At 37.6% G+C, this 23053-nt stretch overlaps 2 protein-coding genes across 3 annotated transcripts in view; one reads left to right on the plus strand and one right to left on the minus strand.

Moving 5' to 3' along the window:
- Nucleotides 1–18811, plus strand: part of LOC118750095 (inositol hexakisphosphate and diphosphoinositol-pentakisphosphate kinase-like) — a gene marked incomplete at its 5' end in the record, with an annotated part of 35153 nt that extends 16342 nt beyond the window's left edge. Inside the window, 3 exon segments of the mRNA XM_036484832.1 lie at nucleotides 11278–11709; nucleotides 16673–16899; nucleotides 17658–18811. Coding sequence (XP_036340725.1) covers nucleotides 11278–11709; nucleotides 16673–16899; nucleotides 17658–18656 — 1658 coding nt within the window.
- Nucleotides 1–23053, minus strand: part of LOC118750094 (ATP-binding cassette sub-family A member 3) — a 59000-nt gene that overhangs the window by 9583 nt on the left and 26364 nt on the right. The gene's annotated exons all lie outside the window — the stretch shown is intronic.

Consider the following 23053-nt stretch of genomic DNA (forward strand, 5'->3'; position numbering starts at 1 on the left):
TTTTTTTGTGAATTGGCGACTTAAATTCCAGTCGCCGGCATGCACCTTATCAGCTCCTCGAACTTGAATAGCTCTGCCGACAGGCCGTCAGCTCCAGTAAGTTTGTTATTTCTCGTCCGCATAATCGCTATTCGTACATCGTTATAGTCGGGTACTGGGACATCGGCTCCATCGTCATCGACTGGGGGCTCGGGTTCGTCTTCTCCACTACTTCAGTGTTGCTGCCATTCAATAGGGTCGAAAAGTGTTCCCATATATTTTTTTTTTTGGTATAATCAGGGCTATCACAGAATCCATCGTAGCTTCGATTTTCGTGAAATCTACGAAAGTGCTATCACAGAATCCGAATGGCTACGAACGTAAATTCGAGCGTTCATTAAATCCGTTTGTAATGAAGAATCGTACAGATACTCTACGACGAGTTTATGCTGTCGCAACAAAATTTAAGATCACTGAATCTTAAAAATAATGGAAAAAACCGCATTATTTTTAATAAATCTATATATTTGTGTAAACGTAGACGTAAAATGCCAATCCCATACATACATACATTCATCTGTTAGACGCTATTTAATGAATGAATATTTTTATGAAACGAGGAAATAATAGTTTAACAACAATTTATTGGGAAAATTAATGTTAGGAAATTAATAAAAAGAACGTATTTTTCTCTTTAAAAGAATAAAATTTGAACTAAAAAATTAAATTTATTTAAAAAAAAAAACAAACAAAAATTAAATAAAAAGAGAAAACAAAGCTCCGCTGCCCGACGACTCGGCCTCGAACTCGGATCTCTCAACTAGCAAGCTAGTGCTTTGCCCACTCAACAATTGCAATTTATGAGGCAGAGTTAGCAAAATGGCATACATAAATGTCTATTGTTGCTTTTGCACTACCTAATTTCGAATCAGCATTCGAAGCTGGCAACGATATTTTCGAGTTCACTCGGATTCAGTGATAGCATTTTTTCGTATTCGTAGCTGGTATTCGAATTCGTAGGTTTTCTACGATGGATTCCGTGATAGCCCTGAATATGTATTTATTTATTGAATCTTTCTTTCGAAACTAACAATAAGTTTTCAAATCTTACAAACTACCACTAATTTAAAATTTCTGCGGCAATGCTTAGAATTTTGCATTCTTTTTTTTTGCATATATATTTACTGCTGCTATTGCGGCTGTCGAAATGGACAAGATTTCGAACAGGCGGTTTGAAAGGACGAGTTCCAGAGCCGCACTACCAGGGCGGGTGCAAAGGACTAGTTTCCACACCGCGCCTTCGCTTCTCTATATTTAAGTAATTACAATCCAGTAGGCTGTGGTTCGGTCGGAGAAAAACAAGTTTCAGAGCCGCACTGATACTGGTGTTGGATAGTCGGTCTGAAAGGACGAGTTCCAGAGCCGCACTGCCAGGGCGGGTGGAAAGAACTAGTTTCCACGCCGCGCCTTCGCTTCTCTATATTTAAGTTATTACAATCCAGTAGGCTGTGTTCGGCCGGAAAGAACAACTGATACTGGGGTTGGGTAGTCGGTCTGAAAGGACGAGTTCCAGAGCCGACATTGATATTTTGCGGATATCCATATATGTTATATTGCTCATCATTTGACAATATCAGAAAATCCTTTCTTCTTAGTCTTCTTGCATATCTCGGGCTAAGAAGATCTCTCGCTAGTCGATTTGGATGGTTCATTAACCGTGCTGAGTAACTGGTGCTTAGCCCTATTTTGTCCTCATGTACCGTATTTACATTAAGATCTTTGTGGATATTCGTATTTTTTATGTACTACGGTGGTCCGCATATGGCGCGTAAAATTTTTGACTGCAGTCTTTGAAGTCTGTTCAAAATTTAATTGCACGCTGTGCCCCAAAGCCCGATTCCATATGCCCAACATGGCTTAATCAACATCTTTTTTTCTAGGCTTAATTTAGATTTGTGTCCAATAACCGATAGAAGGCTTGCTTGTTTTAGTTTCTCTTGAGAAATTTTGTTTTCTATATGCCTTTTCCAGGTAAGTCTTCCCATAATGTAAGTACGTTCTCAACATCGGTCCCTAGGTCGCCATGGTCTCTGATAAAAATTTCAGCCGTTTTCGTGTCGGCCAGCATTTCAAGCTCTTCGCTCTAACGTATTTCGGTTAGCACCGATAAAAGCCGTGCCATTGTCACTGTACAAATCGCGATATGGTCTTCGTCGACTAATGAAGCGGGTGAACGCATCAAGGAACGCCTGAGAAGAGAGGTCGTCCACCACTTCAAGACGAACAGCCTTTGTTGCCATGCAAATGAAAATGGCGAGGTAGGTTTTAACCATTGTGCGAGAGCGTTTTGTTCCCGTACGCAACATAAATGGACCACAATAGTCGATGCTGGAAGCAGCAAAGGGTCGTGCAGTGCTAATGCGCTGCCTAGGTAATGGTGCCATCTGTTGCATCAACAACGCTCCGCGATATCGACGACATCACAGAGCGGTGGATGCCTCCTTTGACGGCCTGGCGGGTTTTCAAAATCCAGAAGCGTTGTCTGAGAGTCTGAAGCATCATTTGCGCTCCCCCGTGAAGGGTTTGTTCGTGAACTTGTCGGATGAGTAGCGTAACTAGAGGACTGGATCTCGGCAAGAGAATCGGGAAACGCCGATCGTATGATAAGTCAGCTCTTTTAAAGCGTCCACCCACTCGCAACAGGTGCTTGTCATCAAGTAAAGGATTTAACGGCATAAGTCGGCTGGAATGTGCAATGCGTCTTCCACTCTTCAGCTGCTTGACCTCACTGCTGAACGCATCCTCTTGGTCCAGACGAATCAAAACGTCTAAGGCATTGTCAAATTCTCTTGCATATAACGCGCTTACGCAGATGTTGACGTGAACTAAGCCATCGCAGGATAATCGCCACTGTACCTAGAAGGCGTTGAATGGAACTGAAGCGCTCGGTGAGTAGTATGACCTTACCATCACGTTGTCGTGTTTCAATAGATCGCACAGCATTGATAACTGCAGTGCATGTAAAGGTGCGCTCTTCGGCACGTACTGTATTCGCTTCGTCCCCACGGAGAGGAATCGTTTTGTCTCTTACAGGGACGTTTTTCTCCAGCCAGCTTGGGCCCTGCCACCTAAGCGGATGCTCCAGCAGTTCGAGGGGTGATATGCCTCTACTCGCACAGTCAGCGGGGCTCTGTGCCGACCGGATATGATGCCATCTATCGCGGGAAGTGGGCTCCTGGATCTGACGTACTCGATTCGATATATATGGCTTAAGCGTTGTTGGGTTTTTCTTTAACCAACAAAGATCAATCGACGAATCCGACCACAAATAATAGGGAGCGTTCATTAAACCCAAAGCACTTCTTACAGCTTGTAGTGTTTCTGCCAACAAGAGCGCTGCCGAAAGCTCGAGACGTGGTATGGTAGATCTCTTGAGTGGAGCCACCTTAGTGTGCGCTGTAAGCAATGCGAGTTGTACTCAGCCGCCTGCGCCTATAGTTCTTATGTAAATCACTGCGGCGTAAGCTTGCGAACTAGCGTCGCAGAAGCCGTGTAAAGTCGTTTGCACTCCATGCGCTATGCCTAACCATCGATTCCCACGAACTTCGTTGAGTAACTCCAGCTTAGACCGATAGTTTATCCAATCGTCGCGAAGATCATCAGACAACGGTGCATGCCACGAAAGACCAGCGGACCACATTCGCTGTACCCTGGATGACCACCGGTGCTCCACCCACTCTAAATTTGGGGGTTACAGCGTGGTGGGGATTGTAGTAGCCGCTTGCGTGATCACCTACGTTATTTACGGGTTCCATATGGCTAAGACTGATGTACTCACACATGAACTTAATGTAATTATCTTTAAGCTCAGAATCACAAACGAGACGTCTTTCTAGGCGTTGAAATGAGCGAAGAGCGTGCGCATATGATTCGCCAAGTCTTGGTGCATCGCGGCGCAACGGCAGCTGCACCATGTAACGTCCATCACTAGTACGGGAGTGTGGGGATGCAAATATTCGACCACATTCATCATCATCGTCTGATGCATACGCGGGGACCTCCTCAAGCTTCCAAAAATTATGGACTAATTCTTCCAGCACCAGATCATCCTCGACTAGCCGTGCGCTGAGTACGAGCGATGAGTGTTCCATTTCACCCAAGGCGAGTGTGTTGAGCATAAGGTTCATCTGGTCTGCAACTGATGATGTCACCCTCCACGATTCTACCCCAGGCATCAGCTCCAACGAGACAGTCTATAGCTCCAGGTGTACCAAAATGAATATCGGCCATATCGAGGCCAGCCAGGTGTTGCCACTGGTTAATGTCTACACGCACAGCAGTAGTGTCCGATGTGATTGACGGGATAACCAAAGCGTTGATTTGGGTTTCAAATTTGAATGCAATGACTTGATGGTTACAATAACAATACCCGTAGTTCGAGTACTAATACTCGATCCAATCCCCTCTACATTCAATTCGTATTTGTGTATTTTTAATCTCAATGATTTGGCTAAGCGATCTTTAATAAAACTAACCTGCGAACCTGGATCGCACAAAATTGGAGCCAATCGTTGAACTGCTACCGCCCCATAGATGTATTCACTCGCGTTTGCTAACAGAATCGTAGGTCTGGCTTGGGCAACGCAGGTTATTGGCGATGTTAGTCACAAGTTTGGAGCAGGCTGGACAGCTTGCGGGGTAGCGTCGATGACATTTGTGCTAGACTGAGAGCTGGAAGCTGCTACTCGTGTTTGGCTCTCGCGGCAAAACAGCGTGTTATGCTTTCGACCGAAATTACGGCAACCACCAGAAGGACATTGTTTCGACGAATGTCCAGCCCTTAAGCAATTATAACAAAGCTTCGATTCCTTAACCGCCTCGAAACGTGCCCCTGGTGACATTGCTGCAAGCGTTGGACATCTCGTGATACGATGAATGCCATGGCAATGGGCACACTTCCCATCATCCGTGGAATCCACGTTAGACTTTACTGTTCGCGGCGATCGCACCGACTCAATGGATTATTCGTGGCATAGGCTATGTGCTCTTTTTTCTAGGAATTCCAGCAAATCTTCCAACAGCGGCATCTCATGTGAAGAACAACGCATAGACCAGTCGCGTTTCGTAATAGTAGGTATCTTGGAGACAACGATGGGAAGTGCCAATGCATCCCATTTATCTACCGGCACCTCCATAACCCGCAACGCGCGTAGCGACTCGTGAACCATGTCCACAATGGCAAGCAAAGACTTGGCCGATTCTTCTGTCGACAATTTAAAGTTAAGGAACCGCGTCACATGGATTTCTGCGAGTTGCTTTTTGTTATCATAACGGTCCTTTAACGCGCACCAAACCTCCTCGTAGCCACCCGAATAAACACCACCTGTGAATGGGACCTCCTTTGAATTGACGGATTGCCGAAGCTTCCCTAATTTGAACGCTGGATAGGAGGACTTGTGTACGAGAGTCTCAAATGCGTCCTTAAACGCAAGCCAACTACAAACATCTTCCCATTGAATACCGGAATCACCAGCGGGTCAATTTTCAGGTCGACCGAACGCCTATCCAACAGAGCGCTATGAGTGTTGAGCACGTGGCCGGTTGAGGCCGCAGCCGGAACCGATTTTGTGTTTGCTATCAGACGATTGAGGCGACAGCAAGCGTCGTCATATAACGCCTCAATTGTTTCCCATAAGGCGTCATGCGGTGCAATCTCATCCTTGGTAGCATGGCCTACAAGATGATCGTGATTAATAGTGAATCGCTAAAATTGCGTTCCCAGCGATTTAAGATCGTGCTCCAGTTGAAATACGTCGTGGGTTTCGCAGTTGGCTTCACACACCCGCGCATGTATGCGCTTGATTCCATTGACGGCCGCTGAACGCCAGTTTAATTCCGCCATGTTCACCAAAATGGAACAAAAACCAATATATACATATGTTGTCCTCACAGGAGGCACCAAAAAATGTTACAAATGATGTTACCAAGATAATCCTTTATTGAAAAAGAAAGACTTGTACAGTTGAATTTCGCCATTTGTACCTTGAGAAAAACAAGTAAAATGTACTATGAAAGGAAATGTCAAATAATCAAGACTCGAAAGTCGAGGCTCGAAGCAAATGAATGCAAGTGAATAGAAAACAAGGTTGCATTAATTCTTAAGTACTTAAGTGACTTAATCATATTAAACAGTTCGGTTAATATTTTTTTTGAAAGCATTTTTAACGAGAAGAAAACATGCATTTTATGCCGAACGTATTTTTTATTTTAGCATCAGCGCCACCAGCGGCTCCATTTTTGCAAATCTATGTCTTATTACGTTTCAACTAACATGCCAAATGTGAAACAAATCAGAGCATAAATACAAATCCTGTACAAAAATTTTTGTAACGTATTAAAAAGTTTTAATGCAGATCGTTAGATGTACCATTATAAAATTTAAATTTCTAGTACTGGGTTTTAATTTGACGGTTTTATTCGCGTTGAAAGCGGCTGCTCACATGTTGCACAAATTCGTTGAAAACACGACATTTTCAAGATCAAAAATCAAATTAAAATTAAAGATGAGTAAGGCTTCCTCAAGTGGGCACCGTATTTACCAACATAAATATTTTTCAATGATATTCAGGCAGCGCCAAGTTTCGTAGTCGAACAGTACACTGTGTAATTTTTGTTACAAAATTCCAAATAGTTTTTTTTAATCAACAATTGAAAATTTTTGCAGTGTTTTGGAAATTTTTATTTTTCTTTGAAAGTAAATGTCCGAATGAAAAAATTTGTTGGGTGCAAATTTAAGAAACATTAAACTATACAATGAAATTATTTGTGCTACAAAAATATTTTTTTGGTTTGCTTTTCAATCATTTTTTATGAAAAATTGAAATTTTAAGCAATTTCTGCGCCTCGTGGACGAAAATTTTTAACAACAACTTATGTAATAAACATTTCGGCATTTATCTATGAAAAAATGCGTGCATTTCGATATAGTTGGGTCGGAATGAATTTTTATTTGCCAGCGTGCGCGCCCGACTCCCGCGGGCATGCGAAATTCGAGCATGAGAAATAAAAGTGGAACGATTCAAACGTGCGTTTCTTTCTTGCGCAAGAAGTCAACACGGATTGCGCGCGATCCAGCCACGCGATTCGGGCACGCACGCTGGCAAATAAAAATTCTCTCCGACCCAACTATATCGAAATGCACGCATTTTTTTCATAGATAAATGCAGAAATGTTTATTACATAAGTTGTTGTTAAAAATTTTCGTCCGCGAGGCGCTGAAATTGCTTAAAAGTTCAATTTTTCATAAAAAATTATTGAAAAGCAAACAAAAAAATATTTTGTAACACAAATAATTTCATTGCATAGTTTAATGTTTCTTAAATCTGCACCCAAAAAATTTTAAAATTTATTAAGAAAAAAACTATTTGGAATTTTGCAACAAAAATTACATAGTGTACTGTTCGAATAAATCACTCGGCGCTGCCTGAATATCATTGAAAAATATGAATGTTGGTAAATTCGGTGCCTACTTGAGGAAGCCTTGCCCAGATACCAAAAAGTACTTATTTTTCTCCCATAAATATAGCTGTAAAAGTAACGAAAATTTCGATACCCGTATGTATTCCTTACTACTCCAATCAACACCCGTATCTTTCGTATCGTTACTTTACTCTTTACTTTTGATGTAAGCACTTGTACCTCACACGAATCATCGCAACGAATATTGCAGCGTACGGAAATGTTCATTCGTACATATGCATGCATGTACGTACCAGGGTTGTTGCGAATATTCGCTTTCGCATTCGTAACCGCGGAGCTTCCGCATTAATTTTAACATTCGCATTCGCAATAATCAATGCGGAGCTTTTGCGAATGCTAATGTTGTGCAAGTGCACCGATAAAACGTATACCTATATGGCAAACAAAACGACAAATTGTAGCCAATATTTTTGCCTGTGGTCGTGGGAATATTTGTGTAACAAAACTTTATCAACTCTGATAAAAATGTCTTTAAACATATTATTTCTTTAGCTAGCCGAGCTATCAATACCTGACCTTTGACGTACATCAAAGAGAACATAGCCTTTTTACCAATTTTTTTGTGTGCTTTAAATACCTGTATTGGTTTCTTTCTTTATTATGGTTTTGTTGGATCAATCTTAAAAAAACTACTTGACAAAAAATAAGAAAATGTGTACTGTAATTCCTAACCACATTTTCGTGATTTGCTTTTGATGTTACATATATTCGTTTCAATAATTTCAAATGGGGCTCTTTAAGGAATTTATTTTTAGAAAAATTTTAAAAACAGTAATTTTGTTTACTTGTCGGGCAATATACTTTTCATAGAGACATACATTGACCAAAAACTGCGGTGGTAAAACTGCCCCTTCTTTGCTATTTAAAGTCAAAGAGTAAGCTCCTTCAATACTGATTTCCAGCAGAAATGGTCAAGGTCTGGCTAGAAAGAGAATCGATGCTCAAATAATAAAAAAACTATGGGTTTGACCTTTAATAAAATAAGAATAACGTAACTATCTCGGATTCAAATGCTTATAACAAAGCAGGGTGCTGTTTTAAAAAAATAACAATATTCTGATCCGATTCGGCTGGCAGTCACGACTTTGAAAACAGAATTTTGTTCAACATTTTCATTCCTGGAAAATAATAATTTATTTTCCACAGCTCGCTATAAGTACAAATTTTTCAAACCAGCCGCGGAATAAAGTATTAAAAATGAATTACAGAAACTGGATCCGAAAAACGCTGATGAAGCTACAGATTCCCCAAATTCTGAAATAGCCAAAGGAATGAGAATGAAGAATTCTTTTTAAAAAGCTTTATGACGATTTCGTTTCTTCGAAAAAATCTTGCCCTTCCCCGGCGCAAAGTGTGTTTGTTACACACAACCCTGTAAAAAGCGTATTTTTGCCTTCTTGTCCTTGTCTAGCTCACCCATTTCATAATATTGCTGTTTTAAACAACCATCTTATTTTCAGGGCAACCATCTTCCATGACAAAGCATCACAGGGCATGGAATGTGATTTTTGCCTTACAGTAATGTAACATTTTAAGAAACGAACACAAAATTTCCTCACCCTTTGCCTTTCATTTAGAATCGAACACAAAAAGAGACGGGCAATGAAAAGGCGAAATTTTTTTTGGTAGAAACGAAATCACCATTACAAAAACCTGACACATCTGGTTTGGCTTGTAAGCGCTGTTTAAACAACGATCTCGCCATTATGCTAAATTCTAATTGTTTCTTAAAAATACTTGACATCCGCATTCGCATCCGCATCCGCGGATGTTAGCTGTTAGATATTCGCATCCGCATTCGCATCCGCGGATGTCTAAAATTCCACATTCGCAACAACCCTAGTACGTACATATACACGCTTTAACACAGCTTTTTTAGCATCGATACGAACAACAGTTTCGTTCCCGCACAATATGTTGCGTTGAATTGATTCACGTTAATGGTGCATATACGGAACATGCGAGTAACGAGATTATTATGTGAGTAACGATTCGGTACTTCGAGTCAGGGATTGTACCCGTTACTCAGTAACGAATACATACAGTTTGCCACAGCTCTACCAATAAACCATTGGATTAATTTCTTCTGCATAAATTAAAGGAGTAAATTAATTAGTAAAAAAAATATCACTTCACACTAGCTTAAGTATTTATCTTTACCTCAATTGGAAAAAAATCGGCTTATCTGAAGAAAATCATTTTTATATCATGCTTTAGACTTTACAGTTGTTTTAAAGGTCAAGGCGAATCTTATAGCGTTTTTTTTTTTTCTCGAAATAATGTTGCATTTACTCTAACCTGCTCCAAAGCTGTCAAGTTTTCGTCTTCTTTTCTCAGCATCTTAACTCGAATAACTCCAGCGTGACCATATGGTTACGCAAGCAGTAGGCATTGTATTTTTCGAAAAAATAACGTCAAACTGAACGAAATATTTTTCACTAGTATTTTTCATTTAATAACACGTCATCGAAGGTAACTAAATACGTTTTTAATTTATAATTTTCTCACACCACATACACATTCACGCCACGCCCCCTTTTTCAATAACTCCCATTTTTTCCATGAGTTTGGCGTTGAGAGATATATACTGTATACTAAGTTGCAGCACTCTACGATGAATACTTCCATAGATATGTTGTGTGAAAACTTTAGTTTGTATGGGAGGTGCCACGCCCCTTGATATATCGAAATTATTCTTCTTCTATTATCATCCTTTGAGGGTCTAGAGTCGATGTCCAAAATTTCAAAAATATCGGTACAGCTGTTCTCGAGTTTTTCGATTAGAAAAAAAACGGCTTTCAAAATATATATCAGTATAGATGGCAAATTAAAAATATTTTTTTATTAAATGTTTCCTATGGAAAAATATTTATGAATAGTTTTTTTAAATAATTGCAGGCATTTGAAATTAATTTCAAGTATTTTCAAAAAAAGTGGAAGCATTCAAACGTGAAATTTTTTTTTCTTTCATTTTTCAACATAAATAAATAAAAAACCAGGGCTGTTTTAAAAAATCGCCACAGACAGATCGACACGAAATTTAATCATCTTTTATTTAAAAAAAAATAAATTTGAAATCGGTTCATATTTGGACTCTCAAAATTGATTTGTCCACAGCAACCTTTTTTGCCCCACTCTGCGGCGCTAGAAGGACTGTATGAGTGTAATTTTTAACCGGGTTCAAATAAAAGGAGGAGGTTATCAGTTCGTCGAAATATTTTTTTTTTATGTCTAACTTTTACGAATATCTTTGGACCACATTCTTTTTTTATCGGAAAGGTGATTTCATACTATTTTGGTTTAGATTCGATCATGGGATCATGAAGAAATTAACGGAACTCCTAAATTTTTAAATTAGAATTGAGCCGGTTGTGTTTTTGTGTTATTCGTTTTAATTTTTCTTTAAATATCTTTAGTTTCATGATCCTGAAGAGATAGTTTTATTTTCTTCTAATAAAAATAATAGTTAAAAAAAGACAGTCAAAACCTGGCCTCAAGTAATTTCAAGTCGCCGAGTATATTTCTAAAATGACGTATTGGCACAACTTCTAGTGCATTTGTGCCGTGAGAATCACTTCAATCACTAGCACACTACTTTTACTGTTACTGTATGTAAACTGTGTACTTCCAAGTAGATCTAGTAAGATATTTAGTTTTTGTATTGCAAAATTCTGAACAAATAATAGGTATACATTTTCTAACCCAATTTTCTTTTTATTGTATTTATCTCATCGATTCGCCACGGAACTTGGCACATAGTGCTTGAAGGTTTCGGCGGTGTACCACCAATTCGACCATTGGAGACGCTACACAATGCACTTTCGCTAAAGCAGCTTGATCAATTTCTACATAAAATGACTACTTCGCCACTATTCAAGACGCCAGCATCATCGCCGCCAAAACATCCATCAACACCCCAACAGAACATAGTACAAGGTGCATTGCAGTCAATGTACTCGTTGGATGCGATTACAAGTTTTATGTCCGGTGAAAGTGACAGCGAGTGTCATTGCCAGGAAATGGCGGACGGACAAGGGCAACCGATCCTAGAGTCAACTTTGAGAAACGCAGTGTGTTTGCATCAACCACCACCATCAGCCGCAGCATTGATAAATGCCCCACAGGAGACGGTGGCATCAGCAGCTCCAAGCAATGCAAATGCGCCACAATCAGCTCAACCAAATGTGGGAAGTAAGTCCGAGGGATTATAGTTATCGAAATATTTTAATTGCGATTGCTGTAGTGAGCTTATTTTATTGGTGTTGTTGAAAGCTCTTTTCACTTTTGCTATTCGCAAAACACCACAAAAAGATTTGTATGCAAAATTATAATTTTAAATTAAACTATCTACATACTTAAAGCTCAGTTAGTCTAGACTTAATTTCCGTAACTTAACTTAACTTAATATTTTGGCCAACCTGTTATATGAGAAATTGTGTTTGCGGTTAGTTAAAACTTAACTTACTGTAAGAAACTTAAGAACCTGTAGATTTTAGGTTCCTTAGTTACGGTCTTACGGAAATTGAGAGCGGTGAGAGAATCAGGCTTGCCAGACTCTCGTTTTTGTATTTCTTAAAAATAAATGAAAGCAAAAATTTTTGTTTGCATGATTTTTTTTTGATGTGGCATTTTATTCGGCGAACTGTTATACAGCTGAAAGAGAAAATACAAAAACAAAATATTTCCGCTCTTGGCTTAAGTTGACGTGTAGAGTAATCATTGATGATTTCTTACGGTAAGTTAATTTGAGTTAAGTCTAGACTAACTGAGCTTTTACATATGTACATATCTTTTCTGTAACTTTAAGTAATTTTTCAATATGTATTTATAGATTCATTTACATGTACATACATACATATATTTTGTGTATTCTTTGAGTCTACATATTGTTATGCGAACACAAAAACATTCTCTTGAAGCATGATTCAATAACAAAAGGTTTGCTCAGAAAACAGTTTTCTCGCTCCCTCTTGACAAAATAGGCTCCTTTAGTGTGTGGGTGCGTGTGTGTGTGCAACCTTTGGTAAGGGAGTTAAGGGAGTGTCAAAACTCTTAATGTCACTAGTGAGCAAACCTTTAATTAATCAATCATGCTTTTGAAGCACAGCGTTTTCTATTTTTTTTTTATAATTTTGCTTGAATGTAATTAGCACTTCCAGTTATATTTATATATTTTCTTCTCGTAATTTCAACATATTTTGATATAAAAAACAATTACGCTTCCACATAGATTTTCCACGACTACAACTTTTTGTGTGTATGAAATTATTGTATGTAAAGTAAATCGTAAATAGACAAGCCTCTGTGGAGGATTTAACATGCAGTTAAACATTATTTTGTACTGTCGACAAATTTAGCTTAAATATTGCCTCAGTTTTTATTCGGACTGAAAAATACAGGTGGACATCTTACTTTATAAGAAAGTTTAAAACAGCTTTAGTCAAAAAGCGGATGTAATTACCCCATCACTTTGAAAGCGTCAGAAAAATGTGCCCTTGACACACTAAAACCCGCTTTTAAAGTGCTATATTCTTTTGTATGGAGTCTAGTATGCATATATTTTTGTGGAACTACCACTGCGTATGAAGTAAAATCCTCCTAAATTTTGCATTTTGTATACCACGCCAAGAAGAAATATAGGCTAATAAAGAAACGGCAACAATACCATTAGGTTCTCAAATCATACTTTCAATACGCAAACATATATATACATATACAGGGGACAATAAATAACATGTACTAACGTTTTCTATCATAAATTTTTTAAACGGAAACAATTCATAAAAAAACTATAAATGACAGTAACATGGATATTTATTAGCAACATATACTACGTTTATACGTAAGCTATTTGCAAATAAAAATAATTTGCAAATACCTAACTCACTGTTTATTCGATGGTGAAAAATTCTTTTTTAATATTGCCTTATTATAAAAAGGCAATAATATGACAATCGAAAAAGAAAATAAAGTTAAAAAATGGCAACGTCTTGATTATAAAAAGGCAATGAGATGATCATCGAAAAATTAACCTAAGAATGGCGGCGTCTTGCGCTTATTTGCAAATAGTACCACTAATCAATACTTATTTACGTGATTTAGTTATTTGCAAATAAAAAATTAACTCAGCGTTTATACGGCAAATTTTACCATTTTGCAAATTGTTATTTGCAAATATTACGTGCGTATAAACGTAGTAATAGTCAGCCAGTTTCAAAGTGGCCCTCCTTGGCGGCGATACAGAAATACAAACGTGGTTTAAAATTTTCGACGATGGGCCGCAGGTTTTCTGAAGACAATTGGTCCCATTCCCGGCGCAGCAATGGCTTCAGTGCCTCCAAATTGTTGCGGCGCTTAGCACATGCTCTGGCCTCTAAAATCGACCACAACCTGTAGTCCATTGGGTTAAGATCCGGCGTGTGGCTATTCCACAGACGAGATGAAGTCTGGAAAATGGGTTCTGCACCAGTTCTGTGTGATTCTTGATGATATTGAGATTCTTGGTCGTGTTGACTGAGCGGTTTTGTCCTCTTCTGGAACGGTCGCCTTCAAACGAACCATTTTACATTGACGCTTTCCTTGACGATATCGGCAACTACCACATACATGTTAGTAGTAAAGCACGAAAGACGCCGAACGTTCTAGACGGCATGGAAATTTAAGGTGACTACATCCGAAACAATTGAAATTTCGTTTTAGTGCTCGATATTTAAGAAGACCGATCATAGTCTACATACATATGGGTGTTTCCATACAGCCGTACGCGACATTCGTACGCTTATGGAGTAACGTAAATCTATCAAAAATAGAAGTTACAGAAAAAAGAGATTACGGTTATGTTGCAACCAAAGGGTACTATGTTTGAGAAAAAAATATGCAGTCTCGAAACTTTGGTGTGGAAAATATCCGTTCAAAACCAGGTGATAACGTACGCGACAAAAAAGAAGTAGTTTTATATACATATATGCGAAAGTCTGCGAATCATGAGAGTTTTTCTTTTCTTTAAAAATTCCTAAACTAAGCTAAATAATGTACCTTTACAATCCTTCCATTTTTTGATAGAAATTATCTCTGGTTAGTTTTTATTTAAAAAAATTATAATAACGTACGCGACAGATTTTTCCCCCATACAATATTTTTACTAGTAACACATACTAAATTAAATTTTTTCAGTTCTTCTCTCCACCGTTTCGCGTTTTCAAAACCTTTTTCCGCCATCTGAATACGAAACTTAAAGTTATAAAGCCGTTTGAATTCATTTGCTTGCATTTTCGGTTTACATTTTCATGGAAACACGCATACATGCGAAAGTCTGCGAATCATGGGAGTTTTTCTTTTCTTTAAAAATTCCTAAACTAAGCTAAATAATGTACCTTTACAATCCTTTCATATTTTAAGAGAAATTATCTCTGGCTAGTTTTATATTAAAAAAAACAATAACGTACGCGACAATTTTTCTCGTAAGTAATAAAATGTATTTATTGAGAACACTTCTCGCCACCGTTTCATTGTTTTACAACTATTCTAAATAATTTAAATGGAAAATTTGCAATTAACATTGGTTTTGATGTATTTGATTGAAATTTTCGTACTTACAATAACGTATGCGACAAACTTTAAAGGGTAATAAAATATATTTTTACTTCGGTTGGAAAGAAAATTTTACTGTATATCTTTAACTAGAAGAATTCTCGCTTAAGAATTGTAATCTGCATTACCTGCGACTGCCAATATACAAATGACATAGACAAACAATGTTTTTGCATAACGTACGCGACATTAGAGTACTATCAGAAGCAAATCAAAAAATTACCGTTATTCGAGCTCTAACTTCTCCTTTTTCTCATTTTTATAGTTAGTTGTTATTGCAAATTAGATTTTAAGATGTAATTGTAATGTTTCAAATCTCTTAATTTAGTTAATAGGAAAGAGAAAATAGTTCATTTCATTAGAGAAAACTGAGTCGAAGAGACATTCAGTTTTACTCTTCCATTTTTGAGTTTTAAAATTCCAATAAGCTGAAATACTTCTATAATATAAAAATTCGAGTATTTTTCTCTTATTAATTCGTCTTAAAAACCCTTTTCAGTTGTTTTTATTTTTTCAGTCCTGGTTGACATTTTCATGGAAACACCCATATGCATATTACATGGTTCATTGTATGTGTCTGTATTTATTTTGGATGAGCACTTAGTTGTGACAAAGATATTGACCAAACGTGTGTCGTCTTTACAATTACTTACAATCTCAATAGTGTGACAGTTTAAAAGGCCTGGCATTGTTTAACTGCCATCCGTATGAGGTTTTTGCGACGTTTCATATCCAAATCCGAAGCACGGATCCACAACAACACACTCGAGGGCAAGCAGCAATCGCAACAGCATGGTTTTCGAAATGAATCAGTAATGAAGAAGTTAGATGTGAATCTGTTGGATAACAAGGTTATGGTGAATGTGTTTTTTTTTTGGGATGCACGGGGCATAACCCACACCGATTACTTTTAAAAGGGAAAAACGACTTTTTATCACCGCAAAAATATTCTAGCGTTTTGAGGGATGTATTTTATGTTTTTTGTAAACAAAAATTTCCAGGTTTTCTCTATAAGACAGCACTGTTAAACACGTTTTTTGTACATAGTACGGAATGCTTTCTTTCTGCATATATGTATGTATTTAGCGACTTTGCTCGAATGCATTTTCAGTTGCAAGTACAAAAGCCAATGAAAAAATTTCATTAAAAACACTAACTAATATTGTAAAATAAATGAATGGTACAACCTCAAAAAATCATTGCAAGTCTGGAGCCAGCAATCGAGTGTCGCCAGCAGTACTGAACCCTCATCCCCAGCCATTTCGGAAAGTTATTCGCATGAAATACCCAGTGCCGATTTGTCGATTAGTGTAACCAGCGCTGAGGGGTCAGTATGAATTTATGAGTATACATAAATACAAATATCGATGTCTAAATGTTGAAGCTCACGCTATGCTTTCTTGAATTTCTATAATTTTTCTTCATATTCATATTTTGTTCTTTTAATTATTTTGAAAAAATGTAATTATTTGAACCGGCTGAATTGTAAAAAAATTTGCACTTTTTGTAAAAAATAAATGGTAAAATAAAAAAACAAAAAGTAGCGTTAACATAATGCCCGTAGCAGAGGAGCTTGCCAGATTTTTTCCACAACTCGAGGACGAAGATTTGAATGCGGTATCCGTGTACACTCCTATGAATGCAGACGCTTTGGACATAGATGCTGATGGCGTATTTACCTTTGGAGGCGGCAGTAGTCGTGGTGATGTGAGCGCTTGCCTTACACCGGTCAGCTTTGGTATGGACATAAGCATGATTGCGAACAAAGGATCGATGACACTTTCCGTTGATGTGAGTAAACCCAAACTTTATCCAATTGAATCCATTTTCTTTAGAAAAACCATTAAATTTTAAGCTCTAAACGGTTCTTTCAGGAGCCAAAAGCCCTTCCAAAAGGTCTTGCTGAGAGTCAAGACCCTTCCATTCCGCACTACTTTCTGCTTTCTTTTTTGTGTGGAGTGGCACACATTGAAAGGCTTCTGCTTTGGCTACCCATAGAAGAGCTTCCAGAAGGACTTTTGTAAGACTTACTTCAGAGGCCTTTTTAGGAGTTCGGCTATAGTTACTTCTCTAATTCATAAAAACCATACTTCTTTACGGTGTTTATTAAAGGTTCATATCAAATAGGTTTTATGGAAACAAAAAATGCATATTGAAATCGATCTGTATTGCTAAATAATATAAAGTAAATTGTAAATAGAAACGCCATTTTTTTAACGCTTCATGGGCAAGCCTTTTAGAATGGCTTCACTTGAGAAGGCCTACCTTAATTACATATCTTATGGGCATCTAAGGCTTTCATTAAATAGTGAATAAAAAGGGCTTATATGTATTCCATACCTCTTAAATACAGTTTTTTCAAAAAATACGTTCTTACATGTATTAGGATCAACCTCTAACAATAGATTTGCAAAGCTATAAGCTTTCAATTTAAATGCGAGGTGAAGTCACTGCATGCACAATTAATCCATCGTAGAATCCTTTAACTGATTTATTAACTTTATAAATTAGTTTTGAATTTCCTTCTTTTATCTTATTCTCAAACTTAGGGCTTCGAAGATGAAGATGAAACTACGCTCTCAGCCGCTACAACGCCATCTTTACCGATGGATGATCCCAAACTTGAAGCATGCTATTGTTGCCCTACTCATGCCGAAATGGCTGAACCCCCCGATGTCGAGGATACAGTTGGTGCACTCCCGAAATCACTTGAAATATCAGTTACGAAAATTATAAGTTCTTCGCCAGAATCAAATTTATTTGGTGAGCCCACATCTTTGCCACCACTTCCGCTCTGTGGCGATTTCACCCAGCGTCGTGGTGCGCGCAAAGCAACAGATCCCATTTCTCCAAAAATTAAGAAACAAATAAGTCTCTTCGAGGGCGGCGACTATGAACGCCAAAAGGAGTACTCCAATTTACATGCATCCATTAACATCCCCTCTGCTTCCATCCTAAAACAGGATGCTCGTTTGCGCAAGTTTGAAACTCTTACACAATCCACTTCTAATTCGAATTTCCCATTTGCAAGTAATACACTTAAACGAATGCCACACAATGCTTCAGAATTGGACGATGTCAGTCACACACAGTCTTGCATCAATCTAAAAAGTTCGGTGTGTGAGGGCTCGCCTTCTGCGTCGGTCACAGGATCACCACTGCATAAAGCAGCACCGATCTCCATTGTCTCGCAGCCCACTCCTGGTGTTACAACAACAGCGGCGGCGGCAGCTCGCAGTTCTACTGTTGGTTTAGATCATGGTGCTAGTGGTCTACCTCGCCCTGGTGCTTTGATTGTTAAGGAACGTTTCATAGAGCCACCGAAACGGATTCCGCGAGACTTCCATAACAAAACGCAATCCATGGATGCTGAATTTTTGTTCAACGAATTTCTTTTAGTTCCAGCGCGTTCGCCAACTCATGTACCTCTGTCTCCCGATGGCGGCAGCCATACAAGTAGTGCAAGTACGTCTCCGTCATCGCGCCCAAATTCGCGATTTATGACGGCCAAGATATTGGATGATGTGGCCACATTTCAGCGTAAGTAAGTAACATTGGCCTCAAGTAGATATTTAACTATTACTTAATGTTTTACTTGGAATTTCGTAAATGTGAAACCAAACATGTATGTAACTCAAATCACTAAAGAAATATGTACCTTCCAACTTTTATTAAAAATAAAATGTTTATTTTTTCTTATGCATACAGATAAACTATATAAATTACTTGAAAGCTAATAAAGTTTAATAAGTTATATTTGCGAACTTCACGAGGAGCACTTTTGATTAAAAAAAATTTGTGACTATCGAGGTAAGTAAATAACTGTGAATGGAAGGTTGTAGCGTTTAAAAAGATGCTCGAAGACTTCACATCTTCCTATAAATTCGAAGACAATCTCGGAATATTTAGAGGGGGACTAAAGTGTCTCTTTATAAAAAAATAAATAAAATAATAATTGGAACAAGTTAAAGTAAAGCTATTCTGCTCTTAGACCATTAAGGGCCGGTTGTTCAATGCCTGATTAGCAAAAATCGGAGGTAGAACCTCCGGTTAAATACAACGACTGATTTATCGATCACATGTTATATGCATGATGTCGAAATCGTGGATAATGATGTTTAACCGGCAAGTAGTGATAACCAGACATTGAACAACCGGCCCTAAGTCTGGTACTTGGGGTCGAAATGATTCTCTAACGGATAAAAAGTACCGTCTTGTTCAGAAAATTATACTAATTAAAATAACGAAATGTCCTAAGGAAATTATAATTTTTTTGATATTTGTAAGTACCAGAATAAGAAGGGATAGACACATGAACATGTATACTTATATGATCAGAATATCGAGCTGTCGGCCAGTCTGTATGTCTGTATAATGTATTAATCATTTGTCGGACCCGGAAAATCGAACCCCTATAACATATAGCTCCCACAGAACCGATTGTTTAGATGTGAGATTTTTCGTCATAACTCTTTTCAATCATTTTCAACAGAATACTTACCACCCTGCCCACCTTTAGTTCATAGGCTTCACATTTTTAATGCATCAAATCTTGAAGCAGAAATATTTCAAAGTGTATGAACTAAAAGTGGACAGGGGTACAGTGAAAATGACAAAGATCGGGTCACTATAACATATAGCTCCCATACAACTGATTGTTCGGTTATGAGATTTTCCTCCATTTATGCAGCTAGGAACACGCAATTTCGCTCTATTTTTTCGGGTTACTATAATCTGTTCTGGTTGTTCAGATATAGAAACATGAAATTTCAAACTTTTCACTCATTACTAGGGATGTGAGATTAATCAAATAATCGAACAGGTGATTAATCGAAAGCCGATAAATTAATTAATCAAAGAATAATAATTTTTGATTAATCGAAATGATTAATTTTCCGATTAATTACATACTGATTAATCAGAATCTAATTAATTTGATTAATCGCAAACTGATTAAACATAACCTGATTAACCTGGAATCTGATAATTGCTGTTACATATGTATGTATACAAAAATTAGAAAATAATTAATACATACAGTGCCGGACAAAAGTATTGGCACAGAGAATTTTTCGCATTATATGCAGAGTTTTTTATTCTAATTTATTTTCAACATTTTTTAATAAAAATAAAATTGCCAAAAACCAACGCGCTTTTTTAACACCTTCAAGCTTGCACTTTGTCGTACTAAAATTAGATGGGCTATAAAACCGCAAACTTAGATTTTTTTTTAATCTGTTTGAGTTTTGCACAAAGTTTAGAGATTTAGTTTTTATGTCTTTTATGCTCAAAAAATTCTAAAAAATCTGATTGAAAAGTTGAAAGTTTTGATTAAAATTTGCTGAATTTTCGCGAGTTTTGCACAAAGTTTAGGAATTATATTTGTATGTTTTTTTTTTGTTGAATGAACCATATTTTTATACAAAATTGGCGGAAAAATATTAGAATAAAAATTGTTGCATATATTGTGAAAAATTTGCTGTGCCAATACTTTGTTCCGGCAGTGTATGTATTTTTCATTTTAATGAGCTACATACATATGTACATATTTACGTAGTTTGTACTAAATAGTACGTACTTGTTTGGCATTTTATATTTATTAATGTGCATACGAACTAGGGATGTTTCGAATGTTATATTTTTCACATTCGCGATTGCGAACGCGATTGTTAGGAATAACATTAAAAAAGCTATGATATACTTAAGTCATCGTTTTTATTACTTAAAAATTTTGTAAATTATTAGAACATTGAACGAGTGCTTAACCTATACAGTGCTTAACCTATACAGTGCTCAATGGTCTGGCGACTATCATCTGCTGACCAAAAGTCGAGAAGTAACGAAATTGATTTGAAACTTAGTGTTTGGGGGTTTTTGAGGTCGATGATTTCGAATATAATGTCAGATTTTCGAAATTCAAAAAGGCGGATCCAGTATGGCGACCAAGTTTTATAACTTTTTCCTTTTCAGCATAAACTCATATAAATTGAGAGTTTTCGAGGGCGCTGATTTCGAATCTGATAGCAGAATTTTTAAATTCAAAATGGCGGATCCAATATGGCTACCAAATTTTATATTTTTTTTTTACCAAAGACATATGTAAGGGGGGTTTTCGAATTCTATGATTTAAAATCTGAGGTCCGATTTTTTTAAATAAAATGGCGGATCCAATATGGCGATATCGGAAAAAATTTTAGTTTAAAAAATTTGTTTAGTTTTTGCTATATATTTTTTTCTAATCACAGCTGCTTATATTTGTATTTATTTGAAAGGACACTAGCACAACAAGTATTTACTAATATTAGGCTAGATATAAAGTTGAAAAAATAACGTAACGTACAAGTTTAAACAAAAAAAGAATTCAGAAATTCATTTTTCACCTACGTACTTGCATATCATTATTGCTATTTCCTTGATTTATTTGTTATATTTTTCTGAAAATTAAGAAAATTTTCGACAAGTCAAGAAACATCGGCAGGCGACTAACAGTTGAAAAACGGAAAGAAGAAAGACAGACTAGCTTAAACGCAGTTTCTGACGGGGCACGGCTGTTTTAGAGAATATCTGAACAAGTGCGGACACGATAACGGGACAGAGTGTTCTTTCTGCGGTAGTAGCGGTGAAAACGTGCAACACATTTTCTTTTTCTGCTCGAAGTATGACGCCGACAGAGCTAGAAAAACTTATAAACGCCAGAAAACATTGCGCGCCAAGCGTGGTCCGCTATATTCCTTCAGGAACTGATAATAGAAGACTGAACGAGAGGTAGCCCAGAAAGGCGTATGTGAAGAGCCAATTGGCAAAGCTACGACGTAATACCTAACCAGCAAGGCCAAACACAAGCTTCAGACGTCGGAATTAAGGGTTTAGTACGTAGGCGCGCTGTCTCGCAAGTCCTGAATTATGCGATAACATAGTCTGGGCAAAGAACGTAGATAACAAGAAGGGACAACTCGTTATAATTGTAGCGAAAGTGCGCAACTGGGGCGTGCCTTCTCTTTTGCCCTAGTGCGTTTTTTGATTGGATGAAAAGAGAAGGCACGCCCCTGTTGCGCACTTTCGCCACAATTATAACGGGTTGTCCCTTCTTGTTATCTACGTTCTCTGGTCTGGGCATGGTCCCGAATGAGGTGTACCCTTAGCGGACAGGATGACGAATCGTGCATAACATCTTTGAAAGATTCCCCCTCCGTTGAAAAAAAAAACAAAAGATTGGCATCAACAAAGCGTACAAACGAGTAAGACGTAGCCTTAACATTTTTATCTAGGCTCTAGTGGCGCTGCTTTATGTCTTTAGTACATATATTGCAAAACTATGCAAAAATGTTACATGGCATTCATTATTTTAACTTTTTTTGTATTTTCCTACGCCAGTACAAGTTATCCGATGGCTCAAACGCTTTCGAATCACTTTCAATTTTCGAGTAACTTTGGCAATCAAATTCGGATTACGTAGTGGTACATATCCGTAAACCGAATATGGAAATCCGAAAATTGATTATTTCAATTCGATTCCGGAATAGGTAGTATGGAATATCTGTTTTCGGACGAAAATTCTTTCGAATCGGATTACATAGTAACCGCCCTGGATCTTTCGCTCTTTAGTTAAACAGCTCCCCAAGCCTATAGTTTACCATATTCTGTGTCGACGTCCGGAACTGTAGTCGAAGCGATTCAAATACCTGGGGTCACGCTTTTTCCTCAGCGTGACGCAGATAGCGGAGGTGAAACTCTTGGAGCTCCTTGACCTCCTAACCTAACCCAATCAAAACCAAATAAAGACTGAAATACTCTGGTCGGCATAAAAACGGTTCGGCAATTTTACCAACTGATTCATATCTAAAGCGATCTCCTGAATCCTTATATGAGCTACCTTTTCCGCTCTCACATTTAAGGTACCTACAAGAATTGTGTGATGGAAACTAACACATTCTCATTTATCTTA

Source organism: Rhagoletis pomonella, unplaced genomic scaffold (genome assembly GCF_013731165.1).
Source record: "Rhagoletis pomonella isolate Grant_MI unplaced genomic scaffold, Rhpom_1.0 Rhpom_scaffold_00139, whole genome shotgun sequence".
In the NCBI taxonomy this organism is placed as follows: Eukaryota; Metazoa; Arthropoda; class Insecta; order Diptera; family Tephritidae; genus Rhagoletis; species Rhagoletis pomonella.